General features: G+C 39.6%; 1 protein-coding gene across 3 annotated transcripts in view; it reads left to right on the plus strand.

The window, feature by feature from the left end:
• The first annotated feature begins 9882 nt into the window (after positions 1–9882).
• Positions 9883–20669, plus strand: part of NDFIP2 (Nedd4 family interacting protein 2) — a 47164-nt gene continuing 36377 nt past the window's right edge. The window contains exon 1 of one of the 3 annotated variants that reach the window (XM_048295696.1): positions 9883–10038. In XM_048295696.1, coding sequence (XP_048151653.1) covers positions 10003–10038 — 36 coding nt within the window. In that variant the 5' untranslated portion in view covers positions 9883–10002. The remainder of the gene's footprint in view (positions 10039–20669) is intronic. The other 2 variants (XM_048295695.1, XM_048295697.1) reach the window with 2 other exon arrangements.

Below are 20669 nucleotides of genomic sequence, written 5' to 3' on the forward strand. Positions count from 1 at the left end.
GGCTGCTCCCAAGTTGCTTACAACCAGGGGCCTCTGTTATCAACCTGTGTCTCCACTGTTAAGCCTCCAGTTATCATCCTATGCCTGTACATTTCTACCCTGTATTTTTATTCTAGCATCATCACTAGAGAAAGAAAAACTACATGTTGTATTTACTACTTATAAAGATATATATTGCAATAAGCCTTATACCATTCAGCTGTATGAAGCTAAGTAAAGGCTGAAACAAATCAGGCAACCGTCACCCGGTTATCAGACAACTGCTGTTACAGCTTAACAAATTAACCTCAACCTTCAGGCAGGCCAATACAAGTCCAGATGAATCCTGATATGTCTTAATAATTGTCTTGTCAACTTAAAACACACAGAGCCTGCAGCCTGCTACTCGTATTGGTACTGTATGTGTTGGGCTGTAAGGTTGAAGAATCTGGACAGATAGCTCACCTTGTAACAGATGCCTCCATTTGAGGCACCCAGTCCTGCCTACAGTGTCCTGAAAATGTTTTGAATCCTGGCGATGCATTCCTTGATCTTCAAGGAGAGTGAATTATTAACATTTACTTTACCTAGCTCTGATAGCGCTCAGATCGAATAATGTTTCTAAAAGTCATTTTGAAAGGCACATGCTTGGCGAAACTGTTTTGAAATGCAAATACCAAGGTCTTATCTCAGATGTTTTACCTCAGCAAGAGCTCATACATCAGAACAACTGGTATATGACACTTTGGAACCAGGTTTTCTATCACTTGTAAGTCTGATGTCCCAATGAGCCCAACAAATACCACACTTCCTTCATGACTGAGACATCTGTCAATGAGTGAAAGTAGTTGAGACCAGCACATCCTACCAAGTGGATATTTGTGTGCTGAGCTGAATAACATTCTGTGTCACTTGTTGGCACCTGAGTTGAAGCCTTGTTCCTGTAGCACTTCTGACTTCTAACTACAGCTGCTACATGCAGATTCACTTTTACTGGGATTCTGGCACAATTCCAGTTGGAAATAACAGAAGAAGATGCTGTAAGATGCTACGGGTCCTATTCAGCTCACAAGTCCTGGCTTTGTTTCTATTGGAACATGGTATGTTAAATATCAAAGGCTAGGGAATTTGGCATAATGCATGCCTGAGTATGTCCCTCAAATGGAGTTGGGATATGGTCAAGGGAAACTGGACCTAGGAAAGCAGTCTCAGGTCTCTAAGTATTGGGAACGAAGGACTATTTCTTAGTTATAGTCAAACTCTCTCAGAGTAATCAGCCAGCATCTTAGCCAATATGGTTTCTCCCATTTGTTGGTTTCCAAGTTTCCAAAGGTTTTGCAAATTATTTTTCACCTGTTTCCCCTTGTCTGGTGCCTACTCTTCCTTCTGAGACTCAATATTGCCTGCAGATTTTATAGAGGCTCCATTTTCAGTTCCCACCATCTTAATAGCAGTATTGTCAGCACATGATCCAGCACTTCTTGAAGCTCTCACTGAAGAGCTTTCTAAATTAGATGGAAATAAGCTCACTTAATTGTCACTCAGTGTCCTTATAGAATTATGGCTGGAACATGCTGCATTTGAATGGTCCTGATTCCCAGTCACTTATTCTCTTTTCTGAGATATGCACCTGGTTTGTGGTTTTTTAAATTTATTTCTGATTTGGCCACAGAACTAGCATGGTGGTTGATGCCCACAAGGTTTTCATCTCAAGAAAATATGGCTGGCATATGAACAGAGTTCCAGAAGTACAGGAGACATGTCTCCTATTCAAACTCTTGAATATCCTTTCCCTCTTTCATCTTTCCTCCCTTATCACGTGGTGAGAAAAATTAGTCCTTGAAGGTCCTTCTCCTCAACTTTCCAGGTAGAAAGGGCTAATCAAATGAGATATTAAAATAAAATAAAATAAAATAAGCTCCAACACTGAGATGAAGTATCTTCTGCTAATTTTTTTGCAAAACATACCCTTAATAAAGATACATTCTGCACACCCTGTGGGTCACCTGTCATTTCCCTCATCTCATGCACTTCTTTTTTATATCTGAATTAGTTTAGGAGCTCCTTGCTCATCTATGCAGGATTTCTGCTGCCTTTTTTTGATCTCTTACTCGTTGGGATGGAGCTTTCTTAAGCTTGAAGGAGATGATATTTTAATATAAACCAGGTCTCCTGGATCCTTTTCCTATCTAGAGTTATATCCTATGAGATTATTCCAAGAAATTTTATGAGGAAGTTGGAGTCTGAGCTCCCAAAATGCAGGCTTGTGGTCCTGATTTTTGCTCTGCTTCCTCCTCTCTGGATAGTGTTCTCTCTGTGTCCTTCTGTTACCCCCGTGGTCATATGGCCACTGCAGCCAAGGCTGCTCCAACTTTCATATCCCTGACCAATTCTTCCTTGTTTGTAAGTACCAAGTCCAGGAAAGCACCTTTCATTGTTGGCTCCTTGAGGAGGCTGAGAGAGTTGGGCATGGAGAAGAGAGGCTGAGGGGGCTCCCATCCATGTGTATAAATACCTGCAGGGAAGGAATGAAGAAAAGGTGGTCACACATTTTTCAGTGGTGCCCAGTGACAGGACCAGGAGCAAGTCTCTCAGAATGAGATGAATTGCATCACGGAAGTGCCTTTTTTCCTCCACTCACTATAAAAAATACCCAATTATCTGGATCCAATGCAGACATCTGTGACAGAAACATCTAAATTTAGGTGAGCTAACATTCTGCTCTATAGTAGAATAAATCGGGGCAACATGTCTGACAAATACTTCAAGATTAGCATTCTTCCTTTTGATTAGCTGAACTCACATAAGCATATGCAGGATCAAACCCTTGCTGAACTGCTTGTTTTAGAGCCCTTCTGCATATAACCAGCAGCATTTAAGACTTTCAAGTATAGCACTGCCTTCTTTCCCTCCAAACTGACAGGAATGCTGAAATACCATGCCTGAAGCTACCTACACATACCACACAATGGAACAAAAGCTAGCTTCAAGTGGAAATCTCCACTGAAGATTATTTCTCAAAATTTATTCCTTTCTACCACTGCCTACCTACCTAGGTCAGCTCAGATGTTGATGGACACTTCCACTCAGATTCACTGAACTAGGCATTTTTTCCAGAGAGCTACATACTTTTCAAAACAAGAGTATGCAAAAGACCCGAGAAACTTTTATGTGTTTGCATATTACTAGTTCCTCAGCAGCTACTGGGTAAAATTTAAGCAACTGTCTCTATCTGAAATAGCACAGTATATTCTGACATTGGGGCACAACGTTCTTTGACTGTTAGTGTGCTGGACCAGTGAAAAAGAACATTTTTCTCCATGTTTAACGAATTATCTGTTGAGGTAAGTGGTCATATTCACATGCTACCTAAGCTTATGTGGCTAGCTAGTAGGTAAAATCTATGTACCTCAGAAACCCTCTGAAAGTCATTTGAAGAGTCATTTGAACCAAGAAACAGAATGCTTAGTCAACAGGAAACTAGAGGCATGGGGCCTTAGCCAGAATTTAGGCTGAGTTAGCATTGCAGCTGGCTAGGTCTGGTTGATGATCTGGTGGTTAACAAAATTTCTGTTATATTTTGCTCTATTCCTGTTTGTATTCTGACTTATGTTCAAAGGAGACTAAGCTGGCACTACAAGGAGCCACTGTAACAGCTCAACAGCTGTGTAACCACTGTGTGATTTTTAATGCAGTTATGTTACAAACACAGAAGAAAAGGGGGGTTCAAAATAAAAGAGGTTTATAATTTATGCAGAACTTTATTTTATGTAGAAGAAAATCAATTTGGGCATAAAGCCTACCCAAGAGCTGTGTATATGGGGAACATATACAATGATGAAAAGACTGAGAGTTATTTAGAAAAAAACCACTATCAGTACTGTGCAGGGCAGTGTCACCGCACATCTGATTTGAATGATCAGCATCATTTGGGTACTGAAAAGATCATTTTCATTTTATAGCTTTTTCAAATAGATTTTTATATTGTGTTATAAGCATTAGGAGAAATGCCAACACATCAGACTTACTGACCTAGCAGTAAATTACTGTGAATATGTATCCAGCTTCCTTCTGTTCCATTAGGACAGAGAGCATACTTTGCAGTTAATACAGCAACACTGGCCCTACAAGAGCATAGAGTTACTTGTGTACCTATTGCTTGGTCTTTCCTCTTGTAGTTGTATAACAAAATGATTTTCAGATAACATCAAGGCCTTAACTGGTTAGATTTTGTTTTGCATACAGACAATTTAATATCAAAGTAGCTTTCAGATAAATGGACTACCAAATTTTTGATAATCTTTTTCCTAAGGAATACATGCTAAAACTGTTTTCTACCTAATCATGCCTTATTGATATTACAAAAATGACAAGTATTGCCAAGATCAGAATAGAAATATCTTGTCCAAATAAGACTTCATAACAGCATTGGATTTATTCTTGTAGCATGCATCTGCATTGACTTTCAATGCACTAATCCTACAGATGTCTGTATTTTCTACTATTTCCTCCATTTTTTCCCCAACAGACCACAAGGGTTTGGGGATTGTTTTGTTGTTCTTTGTCTTCCAGCTGGAGGTATTTTCTCACATATTTCCCACATTCCTTCACAGTTTGGTGTATATTTACATTCTCTATTCTGTATTTCAATTTTGCTGTCATCGGTTTTATCGGCTCTGACTGACTTCTGCACATTCCATTCAACATCACTTGTTAAATGAAAACTTCAAAGCCATAGGGGGATTGTTTTGTTTGTTAAACATTGTGTATTTACATAATAGCACATGTTGGCAACTGTCAACATCAGGTTTTTAACATCAGATCTGTAGCTAAAAACACACTGAAAAGCTAGGCCATATAAATTTTAGAAAATTCTAGTTACTTCTCAGCTTTTGACATTTGTGGTGTGTTTAGGTATTGTCTACCATCAGTGTTCATAACACACAAATATTTAAATTATTATATTTTATTACAAGGGATTTAAAAAAAAAGTTATAAACTCACAGATTTTTACCAGACAAACTTATTTTAAGTGAAAAACTTCAAATTAGCACACATTCATGTGTTCACCCCTGTGATTCTTCTGCTTTAAATTGACTTCTTTCAAGTACATGTGCCTCTCCAAATAGGTGAGACTTGGCAGATCCTTTTTACTCAGTGTTAGACCCTCCTCTGCCACCTGTGTGAAACACCAGCAGCCTTTGCATTCATTCTTCATTCTCAGTGTGTCACTTTACGTAGAAATACGACTTCTTAAGAAGAATCTACTCTGAGAGCCAAGCACACACTGCCTCAGCCTTTATTTATGGACTCTCTACCATTTCCTCTAGGCTCATAGCTTACTGCACAGAACTGGCTAAGCAATCATCTTGCAGTGGCAGCTCATTATGCCCCTTTTTTTCTCCTTGCCAAACCATTGAGCTGTACTGAAGAAGCTGTGCTGCTGCTAATGTGAGCACTGGCTCCCTGAACTTGTCTGAAGCCTTTTTGAAAGATGATGTTCCTTCACTTCTGTGGTCTCCTGCTTTAACTGCACTTGTAGTCAGCAAACGTAATTAATGTAGATTGTAAGGGAGACAACAGAGATGTAGGGATCTAACCATGCTACCAGCTTAGACAAAGTAGGAGGAGCTTGTCAGAATATACCTGAGCTAGTTCAGAACTGTCTCTGTGAGTTAGCAGGAAATAGCTGTGGCAGTAAGGAGATCCATGCAGGCTGCCAAATCTGTCCTAGACCAAGGCAAATATTTGAGATGTTTCCCAACCTGAGCTCTGTGTTGCAGTAATGACTTTTAAACCTGGTTCAGACACATTTGCATGGTATTTGGGCATATCCCAAGGCCAGATTTACAAGACTGTACACATGTACATACACACTAAACACAAACGATGACAGTGTAATTGAAAAACCTACATTTGGCTAAAAAATATTTAAAGTAGCCCAGTTTTCCTACTAACTATGGCTCTGGCATTGCCTATGTTGCCTAAAAAGGAGAAGAAAAGATGAAGAAAACCAAGCCAAAGTCCTGCTGCTTCTTTCTAAGAAACTCAGTTCCAGTGGTTTGTTTATGCCAGCTTCCTGCTTAAATAAGTATCTAAGCTGATAAAGAGATTGCAAATTTTGTGCAGTTTACATAACCAGGAACATAGATTTAAAAGCAAATAGTTTATAAAAGGAGTTTGAAAATACAGATGAAAATAAATACAGTCAATAAATTCACAGCCTGCTTTAGGATTGGTCCATAAGTAAATTAGGTATATTAATTTCATTAGATTTACATTTGGAAAAAACCACTTTATTTCTCACTGACATGATCTGTATTAGAGGTGTAAAAACACATGTTAAAGATGTAAAACAAAGCTATAAAACCTGAAATTTTACTTTGTTTCCCAGGCTTTGAATAGGAATGTACAGCTTCTACTTTTAAATTTTTAAATTATTTATACAATACAGAAAGTAAAATATTATAGTAACTGCTATATTTACTTAAAATAGTACAAAATTATAGAATAATATAAATATGTGTGTATTTGGTTTAAGATAAAATTAACTTAGTTCTGAATTCTACCTTCTCTGTAAGTTCCATAAGAAACCTTAAAAATTTGGATAGGCTTATACAGGAGAAGAAATGTAAAGACAAATACTGTGCTTTCTTATTTGCTGGCCATTGATTGAATAATGAATGAAAAACAAGATTAAAATTGCTAACAGTCCTGTACTGCTTGCCTTTGTGCAACTAAGTTCAGACTTGTCTGAATTCAGATGCCATCGTTCAAGACAACTTTTCACAGAACTGGGCTTGCAAGAGCTGTTGCTACTGAGAAGAATCTTTTCTTGGCTTGTTTTCATGGTGGAACAAAGTTTAAACTGTTGTAAATTTGCTGACTAACAGCAATTAAATTTCTTTTTTCCTAAAAAAAAAAAAATCTGAGGCAATACTTCCTTTTAAATGTAAACTTGAAACTATTTTGATGACATGCTATTTGAAGCACTATTTCTGTTTCTTTAAATACAGCTCTTTGACAAAAAACAATATTCAGTAAAATAGTAAATATCCAGAAAATAGTCCTAAACCATTACTGTCATTACTTAAACTTAAGGTTTAAGAAGGTTAAACCGAAAAAGTAAATCTTAAAACTAGCATTCAAGTGTTTTAGTCAACAGGACAATCTGCATGATTTGTTCATCTAAGTAATAAAGCCCTAGCACTTCTGAAAGACACATTTCCTACATTCAATATATATTCTGTACAAGAGAGTACAAGAGAAATATGAACTCTCTGGAGAGAATCCAACAAAGGGCCACCAGGGTGATGAAGGGATAGGAACATCTTTCTTGTGAAGAAAGTCTTTGAGATGTGGGACCCTTCAGCCTGGAGCAGAAATGGCTCAGAGGGGATCTCATCAATGTCTATAAATACCCGAAGGGAAGGTGCAGAGCAGATGGAGCCAGGCTCTTCTCAGCGATGCTCAGTGACAGAACCAGGAGAATAGGCCCACACAGAAACACCAGAGGCTCTCTCTGAACATCAGGAAAATTTTTTTACTGTCACAGTGACTGAGCATTGACTTAAGTTGCCCTGAAAACTTGTCCTTGGAGATATTCAAAAACCCTCTGGTCCTGGGCAGCCTGCTCTAGGTATCCCTGCTTGAGCAGGGAGATGGGCCAGATGGCCTCCAGAAGTCCCTTCCAACCTCAACTATTCTGTGATTCTGTGATTTGAAGGAACCTTAGTGCTTGCCAATTGCTTTGCCTTATAGATTAATACTATGCCATGGTCAAATATACAGATAACACTCTTTAGAAAATGCAAAGATCTGAAAAAAATGCATGATCTTCCATTTTTAGCCTTTTACCAATACAATGACATAACTTCCTATCCAGTTACATAACTTTAAAATATATATTTTGATGTTCCAGAAAGAATAGGAATTAAAAGAAGGGCATATTTAAAGCCTAAATTAGTCATGTGGTCTGCTTTGATACAAGTCCCATAAGTACACTGATTTTACTGAAGTAAAAGAAGTTTGGTCTTGTATATAAGCTATATCACCCGTCCAATATTTGCCCCTAAATATGAAACTCCCTCTCCACACACAACTGTGTTATCTCTGCTCAATCTTCTCCTGCCTCTACTGACTCTTCTCCCAAGTGCTATGGAATATTTTCCAGTTTTCCTATTAAATACACTTTGGTTCTCGCCTATTATCCTTTCTTCCCTTAAAAGACATGAATTGCATGAGTTCAGAACTGAAGGTTACATCTTAATCAATACTTACTCAATTATATTCCTACACTTTCAGGCTCAAATTCCATTCGGCAGCTCTTAACTAGTTGGAGTTTCTAGGACAGTGTATTGCAGAGCTGAGATACAACACTTTAAAAGCTATGGAGGTCAGGTGACAACTTCCTGAGCTGTCATGTGAAACACTTCAGAAAAAGTTTACTTTGGAGATAATTGTTGCTAACAATACAGAAGATGTTAAACTGATTACACAGATGGTCTAATTTCCATGCCCCATGAAACTTGGAAATATAATTAAGAGCTTTTGGTAACTGAAACACACTGCAATACTCTGTTTAAACTTTCTTAAAGTCAAGATGACCTTAACTAATAACTGTTACTTTTAGGACAGAATAATTAAACATTCATTATGTATAAAGATGAAAAAGGAGAAAATCCTATTAGGAAAACAATATTAATCCATTTCTAACCTATATTTCCCTGCAAACTTTGTTTCCTAACTGCTGGGGCTTTTGATGTGCAACAGAGTTGTACAAGAACAAACACAACAAACAGAATAGGCCCGAACTTTCCAAACTTGTTTTTCTTTTCATTTGGATAGCTTTAGTAACTGCTGCATTAGCCAGGTATGGGCTGCAAGCAAGGTACCAGGCACACACACAAAGTCTCACGCTTTCACCTCCTCCCTTATAATCCTGCCTGTCTCTGCTCCCACCCCCATCTAGAGACATAACTCCAGTAATAGAGCTCGCTCTCCACTTCTCTGCCCTCCCACGCGCACGTACTGGCACTTCACTCCCGCAAGCCCTCACCCAGCTCGCCAGTGATGACTGCCTGCACAAAAGCACTTACCCTGCTGCTCAGGTCAGCAAGCAGCTACGGAAAGGTGATGACCTGAGCTGCAGGATAAAGTTCTGCGTGCCGGCCATTAGCGATAGCCACTTTTGTGAGAGCATTTGCCTTGCAGATCAGCTATATCTGCTGCACAAGCGAACACTCCTCTCCAGTGCAGCCAAGAGATGCATCTATGACTATTTGAAATTGTTGTGTGCCACAGCTACGCATCTGGCAGTTCCGGAACCTAGAAATGAGTCAGCCTCATCCGATACACCTTTATGGGTGCAGGCGTTTTAAACTGGTTTTACTCCAGGAGGTCATAAAACATCTGAACATTTAGTTTTAGGAGGAAGAGAGAAGAGGAAAATCGCAATAATGTCTTGCCATAGAACGGTGCTTTGCCTTCACAGGAACAGCAGGCAAACGGGCTTAGGACTCTTAATTACTTTAGGTACATGCCTATTCAAAATCACTCTCCGGATCCCCAAGACGTCTTCTGTGCCATGCTCTGCTTCTTCTTGCCCCATGGTGATCAATAGCGACAAATATCTAGGCAAGGCTCTGGGCTTAGGACGTAACAGCCTCACAGAACAGAGTTGCCGAGCGAAGAGCGGGGAAAGAGGAAAACCCGTTCTCGGCAGCCCCGGCAGAACGGCCCCGAGCGGAGCGCGGCCGAGCAGCGCGCGGGGGCGGAGGGCGCACACGCCCAGCCTCGGGCAGAGCGAGCGCGGCTCCCGGCGGGGCGGGGCCTGGGCCGGCTCCGCCGCCGCGGGGGCGGGCGGGGGGCGGCCGTAGCGGGGCAGGGCCGGGGCGGCGGCAGCGCCGGGCGAACGGGCGGGGGAAGGAAGGAAGGAAGGAAGCAGGGAAGGACGGACCGAGGGACGCGGCGCCAGGTCGGAGGAGCTGCGGCCGCGCCCGTGCGTGTCGGCGGGCGGCCAGGATGGATCGCCACCAGCCCGTCAGCCGCTACCAAGTGGTGAGTGCGGCGTCCCCGGCGAGGCCCCGCTCTCCTCCCCCCGTCCCCTCGGGCCGGCGCGGCGGGGCACGGTGCGACCGGGGCACCCTTCCCCCCGCCGCCGCCTCTGCTCCCTCGCGCGGGGGTCTGCCAGGGGCCGGGGCCAAGCGTGGCCCGTCCCACGGAGGGGCTCTGACAGCCGGGCCTTGCTCGGGCGGCGGGGGCTTCCTCCTGGCCCCCCCGGCGGGCCCGGCCTCGGTGGGGGCGGCTGCCCGGCCTGCTCGGGAGGCCGCCTTTGCCCGCCTCCCTCTCCCCTCCCGCCGGCTCCCGTGCGGCCGGTCCCGGCCCGGGCTCGGTGAGCTTTCCCGGGCGCCTCCCCGTGCTGGGAGCGGGTGGCGGCTCCTGGGAGAGCGCGGCCGAGGAGGAGAGCGGGGTGCGCTGCGCTGGTGCGGAGCAGCCGGGGGAGGAAGGGGCAGGGGTCCTTGTCTCTGCTGAGTACGTGCCGCGGAGCGAACCTCTGAAACCTTGTGATTTCTAATAGCCCGTAGCTGTCTGGCACAGGGATAGAGTGCAAGGCCTGTGTGAAGATTAGAGGGAGGGAGGGAAGTGTAAAATGCAGGGGGGAGACTGACCTTCAGTGTGTTTGTGTCTGTGTATGCACATGCACGAGCACACTCTTCTCAAGAACAGTCTGCAGCTTTGTGGGTCACTGGGACCAGTTTTTCTTTCGTTCCTGAGCTTAACCACAGAAGTAATCATGTAGAATACAAAGATTTTCATCCTGCCCGAGTTGATTGTCCTGCCCGAGTTGATTGTCCTGTTTGTTTCTCGCATTCGTTTGTTTAATGTCAGTTACATAAATCTTGCAGTCATTAGCTTAATGTCAGTTATACTCAAAATATATAAGCTTTTCTAGTTATTGGGTGCAAAAATGACTTAGGTGTAGTTAATCTCCTTAAAGTTTCAATTTTATTCTTAAGTTCCTTGTACTTTATGGCTTTGCTATGAATGTAAAGATCAGGAGCTCTGAAATCTTTGTTACTCTCTGTGATTCTAATTTCTACTGCAATCTTTCAGCTAATTCCTGAATTATTTATCTTAGTGTTTGTGCTTTACAGCTTGAGCAGTGAAAAGAATGTCCACAGAAGTAATCACACTTCTGTGCATATGTGAATACTGGTACTTACATTCAGATTGTTCCTAGGTTATGATTTAAGAAAAAAATAATAGGAAACACCTTTCTTGTATTTGGAATATTTGTTTGGATAGTCTTACAGCATTGTGGATTTCTGTATGCTTTTGGGCACTTAGATACAAGGATTGTCATAGAGCTGATGAACACGCCACGCACCCTGTGACGTATGCCTTTAGGATGGTAGTTGGCCACCAACTGCTTTGTGGCTCAGTGCTTTCTAGCACACTTCTTTTCTTGCACTGTGCTTCCATAACTTGAAATCAGTAGAAGTCCTAAAGTCATTCCTCCTTCTCTGCAACAGAGAAGGAAAATGCTGGCAGAGCATTTTCTCGAGAGCCTACAAACAGTATCTTCCCTGAGGCCTGAGGTAACCTGGCCATGTTTTAAAAGGCCTTGAAAGCATATGTTATTAAAGGCCAGACAGGTAGAAGGGAAACTTTAATTTCGTTACTCAGAGAAGTACAAAAAAAACCACGTGAAGAAATAATTTGTCTCTGTAATATTTTTATCTTATGCTTGTTAGGAACTTCCAGTGGTGGTGCTGATGCCCAGCTTTGGGTAAACACTCTTTGGTGTGGCCTTCCAAAAGGGCTTAATGTTTGACTGCATAAGTTGGCCTCCTCAGTTTGCTGTGTATATTAATCTGTGTAGTCATTTGTTGGAAATCAGTCTGATGTGCTCTAGAGTTTAAAATACAGCCTTACTGATTACTGTTCCATAGGAAGGAGTATATGTTTTAGTTTCTTTGTTATATCTGACTGCTGGAGATAGACATTTTTATAATGTTGTTTACTTACTGTTTTGGGTCAGAGAAAGGAAGGAACAAGGCAATTGCAGATATACTTAATTAGCAGCTGATTATTCAAGCATGTGATCTTAAGTGTTGTGATGTATTTGCTTACATAATGACTGTGATAGGTACTAAGCAGTAGATCATTGCAGATTTTATGGTTGTGTCCTAGTTTTTAAAGACAAAATATAGGAAAAAAAAGACTAAATATGGCTAATATCACATTTTATGAATGTGTGGTGAATTTACTTTTATGAAATCTGGCCGGTTCTGCTGTGTTCTCTGTATTTTTTTTTTCCTTTTTTTCTTTCTCCCATGATTAATAATAAACACTTTTTGGCCCAGCTTGTACCCATTCTGCCTTTACTTCTAGCTGATCTGTTTGACTCTATTCAGGGCAAGTTCTCTTCTAAATAGAAAGATTTCTAGGTGTATCTTATTATCAAAAGAATTACTGACTTGTGTTTCTGTTCCTAGCAGTAGCACTTCAGTGAAGTTGAAGGAGCTATCTTTCTCTTTTTATTTGTGGTTTCTTCAAGTAAGTTAAACTAAATCAGACTTTGGATTGACAGGCAATTTAGTTTAGAGTTTTATCTCAAAAAGCCAATTTTATGACTTCTTATGAAACAGAGAATGTCTCATCATAAAGCTGTCAGTTTTTCTTATTTTTATCTCTGTTGGAGATACATTATGAAGCCTTAGAGCTATCTTGTTCTTCCTTGTGTGTATGCATTTTATTTACAAAGCAGTTTAAAACTGTTCTAACTGGGCAGCTGTTAAAAGCTGGTACTTGGAATTGCAGCAAAGTAAGTGTAGTGAGCAAAGAGCAGGCAGTACGTCAGCATTACGTAACTATCTGCCGCGGGCATGTGTGATTTGTATTGCTTTCTGCCCCTCCTGTTTTGTCTCTCTTCGTAGGGCAAAAAGACAAGTAATTGATGGGTAAGAATTTGTCATGCTTCCCTGCAGGAGTGTGACATTAGAAGTAAATTAGCCAACCTTTGTTGTCTTGCTTTACTTCCTTTTTTCTTTTCCTTAGTCACTTGCATGACTGCATTCCTGTTGGTAAATGTGTCTTAAATTTTACATTTGACATTCCTTGCAGGTATAAGTCAGTTCAGCTGTATCATGTACTTATTGCTGTATTTTTTCTATTTCTTCCCCTATTCTGCTCTTCGCTGGATTAGGCATCAACTTTAGGAAAATTATAATAAAAATTCTTCAGTAATCATTATTCTGATTGTTTTTACCTTCTAGCTTTTGTCATATGACCTTAATAGCATTATTATCTTGTCTGAAACATCTGCTTCTAGTCCAGCCTGTTTGCAGAAAAAGTGATTGCAATGATGCTTTGTGAATCTGTACTGAAACAAAGAAAAGGAAATGCAGTTGTTTTCTGCAGCACATAAAGCTGAGAGAGCAACTCAGCATTAAAGCTTGAGATTGCCTGTTTTACTTAGAAATGTGGTTTTCCAGCTAACTGAGTCATGATGGAAGGCTTCACGTGCATGTGAGTGATGTAAGCACAGAAATTGTATTGAAGGCTGCAGGACTTACCAGCTTTACTGCTCACAAGTTATAATAACCAGTCTTTCTTGATTAAAGTTTTGGGTAACCAATTTTGGGTCAGGTAGTCTTGAGTCTTTGACTTAGGGTTTGGTCAGAGCTAAATAGGTAAGTGGTAAAATGGGTAAGTAGCAAACTGATTCGGGTGGAGCCGAAGGCAGCTGTCCACAGGGATGTCAGTTCAGCTGTTCCTGGACTTGCCATGCCACTGTAGCACTTGGGTTTGGTGGGGTTTGTAAGTGATGTGTGAGGCAAGACTGATGGCAGCCTGCTGGCACTATACAGGGGTAAAGAAATTGTGGTTTTTAAAAGGGATGTCAATCTTGTATGAGTGTGAGTTGTGTGTGCTTATAGAAATGGGGCTAAGAGATGAAAATTTGTACTGTAAACACTATAGGAAAACACAGACTCGGATAAGGCTTTAATTTCTGTATCTGTTACTTGCATTGTTGCTGACTCTTTACTCTCCCAGTGTTACTTGGTTATAAACCTTGATCAAACTCAAGTTGTCTTTGTAACTCTCATGAAAGTCAATCTACACAGGAAATATGAAGAAAGAAAAATGCATTCCCTCTTTCTTTTCAGGGGATTGAGTCTAATAGTGATTGGCAAATAAACTCCCAAATATAGGTAATGCTATGGCTTTGACGTAAGACCACTAGCTTATATCTATATATCTACTGTATTTTCTACAGTATTTATTGTCTTAGGAAAAATCTTATGTAATGGGTGTTACTGAACAGCTCAAGCTAGCTTAGGGAAATTCTGTTGCTTTCCACAGATATGAGGTGATGTCGTAACTTGAAGATAAAATTCTGCATCTGGAGGGCTAAATCTATAATACTGAAAAGTACTGAGGAAAGATGCATTAACTGATAAGTGTCACAGTTGTTTGCTTGTGACAGTTGCAGTGATATTTTTAGTGATATGAGCCTCAATTGCAAGAAGATAAAATTTTTCATTGCACTGACTTGCACGACACACCTAGTACAGACTTTTAATAGCTTAGAAAAGCAAATGAGAATCTCCTGAAATGAGGTAAATGATGCTTTCAGACAGTGATCTGTCCTTGCATCAGTTGTTTTTTGGAATGTAATAATAGACATTTTAAATTTTTAATTTATTTTTGTAGCCCTTACCTGTGACAAATTTCTCTATTAAACAGTAGTCTTTTTCTTGAAGGAATAGCTTTACTTTTTCATAAACATTTTTTCCCTATTTTTTAATGAAGAATCTTGCCACAAACAAAGAAAAAATTATAAATGTTGAGAAATTTGCAGATGCAGTAGGGATGTAGTTAATACTTAAAGGACTACATTTTACTGGGGTTTTTTTGGGTTTTTTTTTCCACTTTTTAGTTAAGTTTCTAAATACTTTCTCATTTTATACAACCAAGGAAATAAGCTTCAAATCTCTGTATCCATTGCTCCTAAGTAAAGGTGCTGAGGTACTGGACAGGTACAATACTTTTTGTATAAATTTAAAGCAGGGTGGTTTAACTGTGTATTGCCATTACTATCTGATTTCTGAATCTCTTGGAGGGCCACTGACATAATACCCTGCTCTGCAGCTGATTCATGGGAGGAAACCCTGGCTTACACCAGGAATATCAGTGGTTACAGTAACTTTCTGGGTTTTTATGTGGGCAGTTTCATTTCTTTTAGGTGTGGGCATAGAATGACCTAAGCAATTTTGCACACAAATTGGCTTAGTTTTATAAGGTACCAGTTTTACCATACTGAACAACAAAAAAAAGAAGAGTATGTAGAACCAGCAAAATGTACCTGGGTTGCTCCACTCAGGTTTTTCACCAAAGGTCTTGGTAGGCCAGTATCTAAGGTTGGATCTGTGCAAAGGTAGTACAGGAGGAAAGGCTGGGAACAAAACTGGCCTTTCTAGTGGCAGCAAGATCTTGGTGTGGCTGAGCCTATCTTGTGAAACCGGGGGATTTTTAGGTTCTTGAAAGATGCATGAAAGCTCAAAGAAAGGGGTACCTGATCTGTGCAGTGACATGAAGTCATGTAATGTAAAAAGGCAGCTTCAGGCTGTGGCATGCATGTCACATCTAGTAAGTCTTCTAATCCTAGTAGGAAAGTTCAGTAACATGAATAAAATGATTTCAAATAGCAAGGTTCTGAGTAGGAGTCAGTTGTGTTGTGGCCAAACTAGATGTTCTTTCCATGGTATTTTAAAAAGGAGAAATTGTAAACCCTTTCTCAGCTTGTTTGTATCTGAAAAATGTGGTAGGGACCACATCAGGATAATGTCAGAAATCAAGCAGTACATTAATACAAAATATTAGTAGATGGAGAAAATGAGTTACTTTTGACAAATGTCTAATTATAGGCATATTTTGAAACTCTCTTCCCAGAGACAGTGTTGACAAAACAAGGAAGATTTGGCAACCAGTAATGTCATCACACCTAACTTTGTGAGACCTCAGTGTTCAGTTTACAGTAATAGGTTTCAGTATTTTCTAAAGTTTCATAGCCTCAAACCTCCCTCTAGATTTCTAGCTGTTTTGGAAAGGGAAATGAACAAATAGACATATACCAGTACACTCAAATCAGGGAAACCATTTTCAAATGAAGAAGAAAAATAATTCTAAGAGATTGAGTAAAAAAAGAATGAAAAAAAAAATTGGCAACTTGTTAGGTTGGAGAGGCACTGCCAACTTTTCCTACTGAAACTGAACTACTGCAGAGCCAAAACTGTGGGTTTGAGCTGCCTCAGGCTTAGGTCTCCCACTTCCTGGGCAAGTACTGTCACAAGTAGCTGATTTTAGTAAATTGGGCACCCCCTTCACCAGCTGTGTTTTTTAATGAGAATGACTAACTTTTTCTGGTTTGTGCTTAAGTCTTGTCAGGCACTCAGAGCATGTCTGATTTACAGTGAAAGTGAAAAATATGTTTCCTTTTTAACATTTACCTGTTTATTCCACTTAAGTATTGCTTCCATTCTTGTAGGCGAAGATTAGCCTAAACCTGAGATAGTCTAACTTTCTCCTCAACCACTCCATAGCCAAAACATTAGATATTGAGTCATCCCCCCACAACCTCATCCATGGCTGTGCCTCCAGCTGTGTTTGGAATGCACAGAACAATTTAGAAGAAAATCCTCCAATCTTTGAGTGGTGTAGACACGATAAAATCTGGTTAATAAGCTGTATATTGCTTTATTTTTGTTTGTAAACCTATCTTTCTTTTTCTTTAGTTACTAGGTGCTGGGCAGTGATTTGTCACCTTCTTACTTGTAAAAAGTGGGTTTCCTGTAAAAAAATGAAGAAAAAGTTGGTCTCCCCACTATTGCAGGGTAACAACATATGCACAAACATAGGTTGTCTATTTTAGCTTCGAAAAATATTTTACCTGTTGAAAGTAATCCTGTAAATGTTCACTGATTGTTCTTGTAGGGGAGGTCAGAATCATGTCCTCTGTAAAGATGTATATGTAGCTTGAGCTATTGAACATGCTTTTTGCTTTTCCCTGATTTATCTGAAAAGGTTATGTAGAGCAGCCCTAAGGAGAGGTTATTGAAAAGAAGATACTTAGAGTAGCAGTTGTTTCCTTACTGCAGGGAAGAAATTTAGGGTTCTTTTAAAGTGGCACAAGCACATGGTTAAGCTTTGCTTTGGTAATGGTTAGTGTAATTAACACTTGTCATCTTTGAGGAATAAGGGGCACCTTTGGTAAAACATGAAACAATTGGGATAGGGATCTTGGCTGATACTGAGGCCAATTGTCCATTTTGATCATGGTACTTAAGAATCAGTTGGGGTTTTTTTTGAATTTAACAGAAACAGTCCTTAAGGTATCTTTCAAGGAATGTACTGAAGCATTAAGGCTCTTAATTGAATCTCCAGAGTTGTGGTCATAAAATTGACTTGCATCAAATACATGGAATAAATGGTTAGGAAAAAAACTTGCACAAACTGTTTGCTCTTTAAAATCTGTTCCAAATTCTAGAATGGGTGCATAATTCAAATAAATGAGCTAGCCACTAAAGCCCTGCAGTGCTGGGCCACAGCTGATGTTGAATGGTGTGGCTTGTGTTCCTTTCTCACCTGCCTCAATGTCTACTATTTTTTTTTTTTTTAATTTCCTCCTGAAAATACTTTCTATGATTTAGTGATAGCACTGATATGGTCGTGTTCTGCTGTCTTCCAAAGAGGTGAACTTCCTGGACTGCTGCTTTTTTGTTTTGTTTAGATGCCTTATAATCAACCAACCTGCTGGAAAGTGCCTGCTTTCAGATATGTGCGTCATCTCTCCGGCAATTGAGAGGTCCAGAGAATTGTCCTTTGTGCCATATATTTTGTAGGATTGCTTTAAAATGCTCAGTCAGCACTCTTTTAACAGTAGGGTTGAAAAAATTCTCAACTACCTGTTGGGACATAAATGTGTTTTTTTTAAAGGAAAGACCTTGAGTGTTTATTAGTGTTATGTGAGTTGCAAATCAAAATGAAAATCTTTTCAGTAGAGTCTGTTCTTGCAATTCACAGTAAGTGGGTTCAGCTGGTGTTGTGTATGTGTGTGTTTTTTTTAAGCTGTTGAAATTTGTCTGTAATATCTCTGTGAGTTGATGAGCTTGACTACTCCATTTCCAGTTACTAAGAAAATGAGTTATACTGAAAAAGTCGAGCATGATTGACCCGCTAATAAGACTAGAGTTTGGTCTTATTGATTAATAGTATCCTCTGATTTATATTTTATTTAATTAATGATTTAATTTTGGGCTACTGAGTCATATTGTTGAGTAGGAAACTGTTCTGCTTGGCTGGCTTTATTTAAGTACACATGCAATAAAATTCTTGGGTTGTCGATAAACTTGAGACTTTTAAAGTTTTTTATAGTTTTTCTGAAGGATTTTCAATGACACTTATTCATGGGACAAGAGACACAAACTTGAGTCCTTTTTTTCCTACTTCTTTCAAATCATGGCCTTGAGGTGAAACTGTATGCTGCTTTAGCAGTTCAGTTTCCATAATACATCTCCAGGAAGAAACCTCCCTTCATCTTTGTTACTCCCTTGTAAAATAAATTTATCGTTACAGCATCCTCCTGCCCTGTCTTTAAGAAGCTTTTGTGCTTGAGCTTTCCCATTGTACTTTAAGTGAAATATGTATAACATATTTAGAGCTTTTATTTAATTAAATTTTATTTAATTTAATAACATTTTTATTATAATATTCAGCTTTTTCAATCTATGCTGAATTTTGCAGCCCAAATGCATGTAGGCTAAAATGGAAGCTGAAACTAATTGTTGAATAGTGAGTCTGCTCTTTGTGACATTTCCTAATTTTACAGGCTTTCCTGTTCCCTCTACTTTTACTGTTTACTTGTTGTGTCTGTTCTGTGTGACTTAAGAGTGACCAGGATCTACTTTCTGTACTGATTCTGTAAAGCTGCTGCTACGTAAAGACATGACCTGTGACTGCTGGTTTGCTGAAGCTGTTGGTTAGTGGCAGCTGCCAGCAAATCCCGATGCAACATTGTCCATCATTAGGGAATATAGTGAGAATGAACAGGAAGTGTCATTGTATGAAACACAGGATCTGTCCGTGTGTTGGGTACTGTACGCAGTTTTGGTTGCTCACGAGGGGAGCTACAGAAAGGAAGGGGAAGCAGACTTCTTAAAAGTGGTCTGAAATGGGTGGTGGGAGTTGGAAGTGACCAAGGCAGTGGGGTAAAGCGGTTGTGGAGCTGTTATTCACCAAATTGTGCAATATGAAAATTGTAGAGTGCTCATTGAGATTTGATTTAGAAAAGAAACTACACAAGGAGAAGCAAACATATGTAGTTTGTTAATACACAAGATTATACAGGCAGATTATATTAGCAGATTCAAGAAAACAAACTCACGTGCATCCAATCCGTAACAGACGCAAGCGGAATAGGCAGAGATGTACACTTTACCAGCTGTAATGGACCTGCTGTGAATATTGGGGAGTCTGAGGAAAATGGATGTCAAATAAGTGATTAAGGCTCGTGTGCTGGTGATTGTGTTGGAGACAGAACATGCCCTTAGACTGACCTCTGGTCTTGGTAACACGCTTCTGTTTTGCTACTGAGTTTCTTCTATCCAGAAAGTGTTCAAGGAGGAAAACCTCATTTTATACTTTGTTTACAGAATTTAGACCAGTTCCTCAAGCTGTTCTCAAGTTACTATTTGACAAACAGAAGGCTACATGATAGGTGGTAATGTTTTTAGTAACGTCTGCATTCTGGAGTAGATCATAACTGCAATACCTCATTGTGTACAAGTTTTAGAGTAATCTTTTAACAACTTTTTTTTTCCTAGAGTTTTTTTATACTCATGTGTGAAGATTTGAAAATGTTGGTCCCAGCCATTGTTGTTATTAATATTTAGAGACATCAGTTTTTTGTTGGCAAATTTATCTATTCCTATAATTATGCAATAGGAAGAACACTAGGAAACAATGCCCAATTCATAGTTTTACAGTAAATATGAAGCATGTATCTGTTTGGATCATACCAAAATTCCAGTATTCAAAATTATTGTGGCATAATTCTCAAGTAGACAAGAAACCTTCAAAAAAGGTGGAGAGAAATGGATATACTTTAAAGAATAAGCTCATAATTCTAATATCATTAGTCTTAGAACATGTACTTTTCTGGGAGAGTTCACACATTCACACCAGGTACATTCTCATATCCACTAATAGCTCTAATTTTACTGTTAATGGGAGGGATTGGAAGGAATACATCTCAATAGAAGCCATAGGGAATGAATGCAGATGTGTATGTTGCGCTACTAAATGTGTAATTAATTGGTTAAATCTGGGTTATAATCCATGTAAAATGAAAGAGCAAGTAAAATGTTATATGTGAGGTCGTCACTGGGATGGAAAGAGAGACCTATCTATACAGATATATCTACACACACATTATAATGTTTTTATTTTCTTTTCCTTCATGAAGTCCTGATCACCATTGTTTTACTTGGCTTATGTTTTTTTTTTTTTTAATCAGACTTACAAGATTCTTTTAAAAAACCTTGAAAAATTGAGTAGCCTAAAGATCCCTAGTTAAAAGATAATTAAGATAATATAAGTATCACTTACATGCATGTGAAACACTT

This window comes from Corvus hawaiiensis, chromosome 2, assembly GCF_020740725.1.
Source record: "Corvus hawaiiensis isolate bCorHaw1 chromosome 2, bCorHaw1.pri.cur, whole genome shotgun sequence".
Classification (NCBI taxonomy): Eukaryota; Metazoa; Chordata; class Aves; order Passeriformes; family Corvidae; genus Corvus; species Corvus hawaiiensis.